Source organism: Carlito syrichta, unplaced genomic scaffold (assembly GCF_000164805.1).
Source record: "Carlito syrichta isolate Samal-C Ts95f unplaced genomic scaffold, Tarsius_syrichta-2.0.1 Scaffold315142, whole genome shotgun sequence".
Taxonomy (NCBI): Eukaryota; Metazoa; Chordata; class Mammalia; order Primates; family Tarsiidae; genus Carlito; species Carlito syrichta.
This window is the reverse complement of record NW_007259238.1, coordinates 956609-961818: the sequence shown is the minus strand read 5'-3', so window position 1 is coordinate 961818 and position 5210 is coordinate 956609. Positions and strand designations below refer to the sequence as shown.

Sequence of the window (5210 nt, the reverse complement as noted above, 5' to 3'; positions counted from 1 at the left end):
CCAACTCAAAAAAAAAAAAAAAAAAAGAAAAGAAAACAGACTGAAAAATATATAATGAAAGTAGTGATTGTACTAAAGGCTAGAAATAGATTTTGTTAAAATTTTATAAGTTTGTGCTTTAACATGCAAAAGCTGATTTGAGCCTTTATAGGCACACAAAATCCGTCACGTTGAAGTTTCCACATGAAACACATTCCTAAATGAAGATGCTGAAAGCTAGTTGGGGTCAGGCTTATAATCAACCCATAAGTCTCTTCTATTGATCTAGAAATTGTCACCAAAAATGGTGCTGAAGGATTTGGAGGAGGTATAAAATTCTTAGCTGGCTCTGTTAACTACTTACAATGTTACTAATAAATACAGAAAGATCATCACGATAGAGAACATTGGCTGCTGCTGAGTCTTGGAGTTGACCATCTGGGAAAGTCATAGGCTGAAGAATGGAGATAGAATTCTAAGAAACTGGTCAACAGTGAGTCTCACAGGTCAAATCTAACAATGTTTTTAAAGGCAGGAAAAATGGTAAGTAAGTGATGAGAGAATAGATCAGCAAAAATCTTATAAACTCAGGGCACAGTCTGTGCAAAGATCATGAAAACAGGAATGAGCTTGGGATGCTCAAGTTACCTGAAGGAAGTTCTTATGGCTGGGGTGTAGTTGGTGGGTGGAGGGACATGAAATACAGTTGAAAAAGTAGGCAGGGGCTAGACCCAGAGCCTTTCAGACCACGGCAAGGAGATGGAACTGTATCCCAAATGCAGCGAGAAGCAACTGAAATGTGTTTGTTTATTTATTTATATTTTTTGAGTCAGGGTCTTACTCCATCACCCAGGCTGGAATGCAGAGGCACAATCATGGCCCACCACAGCATTGACCTCCTGGGCTCAGTTGATCCATCAGCTTCAGCTTGCCGAGTAGCTGGGACTACAGACACATGACACTGAGCTAATTATTTTGTAAAGACGAGGTCTAGGTGTGTTGCCTAGGCTGGTCTCGAACTTCTGGGCTCAAGCAATCCTCCTGCCTTGGCTTTCCAAAGTTCTGGGATTACAGGCATGAGCCACCACGACCAGCATAACGTGTTTTATTTTATTTTTTATTTTTTGATTTGGAATCTCACTCTGTCGCCCAGACTGGAATGCAGTGGCCACTCCTGGCCACCGCAGCCTCAACCTGCTGGGCTCCGGCGATCCTTCCGCCTCACCTTCCGAGTAGCTGGAATTACAGGTATGCGCTACTATGCCCGGCTGATTTTTTGATTTATTGTTTTTTGTTTGTTTGTTTGTTTGTTTTGAGTTGGAGTCTCACTCTGTCACCTAGACTGGAGCCTCAACCTGCTGGATTCCAGCGATCCTTCCGCCTCAGCCTTCCAAGTAGCTGGAACTACAGGCGCGCGCTACCATGCCCAGCTAATTTTTTGATTTATTATAGAAATGAGGTCTCACCAAGTTGCCCAGGCGCCGTGGGCTCAGGCAGTCCACTCACTTTAGCCTCCCAAGGCGTGGGATTACAGGCTGAGCCACCGAGCCCGGCTCTTTTTCTTTTTTTAAATAGAGATGAGGTCTCACTGTGTTACCCAGGCTGTTCTTGAACTTCTGGGCTCAAGCAGTCCTTCTGCCTTGGCCTCCCAAAGTGCCCAGCTAGGATATATCCATTATTTTCTTATAGTTTATATATTGAAGAAACAGGGTTTTTTGTTTTTGTTGTTTTTGAATCAGGTTCTCACTGTGTTGCCCAGGCTGGAGTGCAGTGGCATGATCATGACTCACTGCAGCCTCAACCTCCTGGGCTCCGGCAATTCTCCTGCCTCAGCCTGCTGAGTAGCAGGACCACAGGTGCAAGTCACCATGCCTGGCTAATTTTTTAGTTTTTTGTAGAGACAGGGTCTCACTATGTAGTGTAGGCTGATCTGGAACACCTGGGCTCAAGCAATCCTCCTGCCTCAGCTTCCCAAAGTACTAGGATTACACAGGCATGAGCCACCATGCCTATTCAGGGAGTTGTCTTGTAGGTTTCTTACACTCTGAATTTTGCTGATCACATCTTTTTGGCTTCGCTAAACCTGTTCCTTTGTCATATGTCTTGCCTATAAACTTTTGTTGGTCCATGGCCTGTTAGGAACCCGGCCTTATAGCAGGACGTGAGTGGCGGGTGAGTGAGCGAAGCTTCATTTGTGTTTATAGCCACTCCCCGTCACTCATATTACTGCCTGATCTTTGCCTTCTGTCAGTGGTGGCATTAAATTCTCATGGGAGTTCAAACCTTATTGTGAACTGCATATGCAAGGGATCTATGTTGTGTGCTTCTTATGAGAATATAATATCTGATGATCTGAGGTGGTGATGCTATATTTTTCATTATATATTACAATGTAGTAATAGTAGAAATAAAGTGCACAATACATGGAACATGCTTGAATCATCCTGAAACCATTCCTCCCCCATCTGTAAAAAAATGGTCTTCCATGAAACCAGTCCCTAATGCCAGAAAGGTTGGGGACCACTGCTGTAAATTGATAGTTGTCTCTTGTATCATTAAATGTTTTAAGTCTAAGCTTGAAGGTCAAGCTAGATAATAATTTAGAGGTGGCTATGAAATGTAGTTAGGTTTTCTGCTTAAAATATCTTTTCTTTTTTTCAGAGATCTGCAGCGAATAACCCTGCCCAGCATTAACCGCCTCAGGCACTTCACCAATGACACAATTCTGGATGTCTTCTTCTACAATAGCCCCACCTACTGTCAGACTATTGTGGACACAGTTGTTTCTGAAATGAACCGAATATACACACTTTTTCTGCAGAGGAACCCTGATTTCAAAGGGAGTGTATCCGTTGCTGGTCATAGTTTAGGTAACGAATTATCTGTGACCAGAGAGACTATCACATTTCAGGACATCTGTTTTTGAAGCAGTGTCTTTTTTCAGTATCAAAGTCAGAGGTTTAGAAGTGGTCTGTGATGAAGAATTTGGAAGGGGTTGGAAGGGTGGTGGTAAATTGGAAAGAAAGACTCCCTGATGTGTAGATTTGCTTACATATGTAATGGGCTTATGACGTTTTTGTATAACAGACAGCCATTTAGTGCTAATGCTTAGAAATTGTCCCTCTTTCTTCTTATTTTACTTATAGGTTCGCTTATATTGTTTGATATCCTAACAAATCAGAAAGATTCTTTGGGGGATATTGACAGTGAAAAGGTAATTTAGATGTTCAGATAGGTTCTCTTGTAGTATTCCTAAGTAAGGATTTTAAAATGTTAGACTTATTTTTTGTTTTTAGCTGAGTTTAGTTTTATTCCATGATACTATATTTACATTTACTTTCATTTTAACAGGGTTTTAATTATCTCTGTCATTCCTGGTTGATAGAAGCAAGACAGTAATATGCTTCTACAAATAATTACAAATTGTAAAATAACTATAGGTGTCTTATGTTCATTTATAAATATGCACTATTGATCTATTAATAGAATTCTAGAATTATTGAGCTAAATGGAGTTTGCGTACAAGGAAATGAAGAATGAACTGGATGAAAATTGATGTGATTTATAGAATTCAGTTTGAAAGTCCTATGAACACACTATTGTCTACAGTACTGATCTGATATTTAGCATATACTATTTAATATATATATATATTTTGTCGCCCTGGCTGGAGTGCAGTGGCACACTCACAGCCACTGTAGCTTTGACCAGCTGGGCTCAGGTGATCCTTCTGCCTCAGCCTTCTAAGTAGCTGGAACTACAGACACATGCCACAATGTCGGCTAATTTTTTTTTTTTTTTGGATTTATTGTAGAGATGAGGTCTCGCCTGGTTGCCCAGGCTGGTCTCAAACCTCTGGGCTCAGACAGTCCTCTCGTCTCCACCTCCCAAAGTGCTGGGACTACAGGTGTGAGCCACTGTGCCTGGCTCTTTTATTTCTTAAGCACTGTTTCCCTAATTCTTTAGCAGTAAACTTTATTAAAGCTCAAAAAATATTTTTTTAATGATGATGAAGAATACTTTATCATTCATATTCATTTAAATACATATTTCCAACTAAAGTTGCAAAAACCTGGAGATTGGTCACCTCTTAATTTATATTTTGCATAAATTACAATTTATTTAAAGTTAAGATAAATTGCTGTGGAAATCATACATTTCTTTACCACAAAATAGTATTAAAGGAAACTAAATGAACTTTGAGAATATGAGCTTTACAATTTAATTTTTAGGATTCACTAAATATTGTTATGGATCAAGGAGATACACTGACATTAGAGGAAGATTTGAAGAAACTTCAGCTCTCTGAATTCTTTAGTATTTTTGAGAAGGAAAAAGTAGATAAGGAAGCTCTGGTAAGAATCTTTTAAAACATTATGCTAAACCATTTTCAGTATTTTTACTGCTTATCATGTTTACTAAGAGCCTGTCCTTTAGAAGCTTTTTTAGTCATAAACGCTTTCTTATCATTAATAATGTTCTTTGACATTATTTATTTGTTTTTTATTATATAAAGTGACCTTTACTTTGTGGGAGTTCAAAGTTCAGGTGAGCCATATTGATATTCATGTAGCAGTGGAGCAAAGACTAAATAAACAGCACAGCTTATAGAAAGCATACCCCTAAATAACCATTAACTGTTCCAACTCTTATTTTCTGTTATACTTTTAGGAGCTCTACTGTTGCTGTTTGCTTGTTTTTTCCCACATTTGTTGTGCTTTTTTCTGGTTTGTGATAAGTATTCATTTAACAGATATTTAGTAAATGTTTACTATGATCAGCATACTATACCAAGTACTGGTGATAGAGTGGTAAATAAGACAGGTATGGTCCCTGCCCTCATAGTGTTTATAGTTTAGTGGGAAAGACACATATTAAGTAATCACAGACATAATTAATTATAATTATGATAAGAACTAGGTCGGGTGCAGTAACTCAAGCCTGTAATCCGAGCACTTTGGGGGGCCAAGGTGAGAGGATTGCCTGATCCCGCGGATTCAAGACCAGCCTGGGCAACTTGGTGAGACCTTGTCTCTACAATAAATAAAAAACTTAGCCAGGCGTGGGAGCATGTGCCTATAGTTCCAGCTACTTGGAAGGCTGAGGCAGAAGGATCACCTAAGTCCAGCAGTTGGACGTTGGGGTGACTGTGAACCTGCTACTGCACTCTAGCCTGGGCGATGGTGTGAGATTTCATCTCAAAAAAAAAAAAAAAGAATTAAGAAGGAAAG

The 5210-nt window shown here is 39.5% G+C and overlaps 1 protein-coding gene across 2 annotated transcripts in view; it reads left to right on the top strand.

The window, feature by feature from the left end:
- DDHD2 (DDHD domain containing 2) overlaps positions 1-5210 on the top strand; it is a 31952-nt gene that overhangs the window by 12203 nt on the left and 14539 nt on the right. For both annotated transcript variants that reach the window (XM_008072365.1, XM_021706107.1), the window contains exons 8-10: positions 2641-2849; positions 3126-3193; positions 4212-4334. In XM_008072365.1, coding sequence (XP_008070556.1) covers positions 2641-2849; positions 3126-3193; positions 4212-4334 — 400 coding nt within the window. The remainder of the gene's footprint in view (positions 1-2640; positions 2850-3125; positions 3194-4211; positions 4335-5210) is intronic.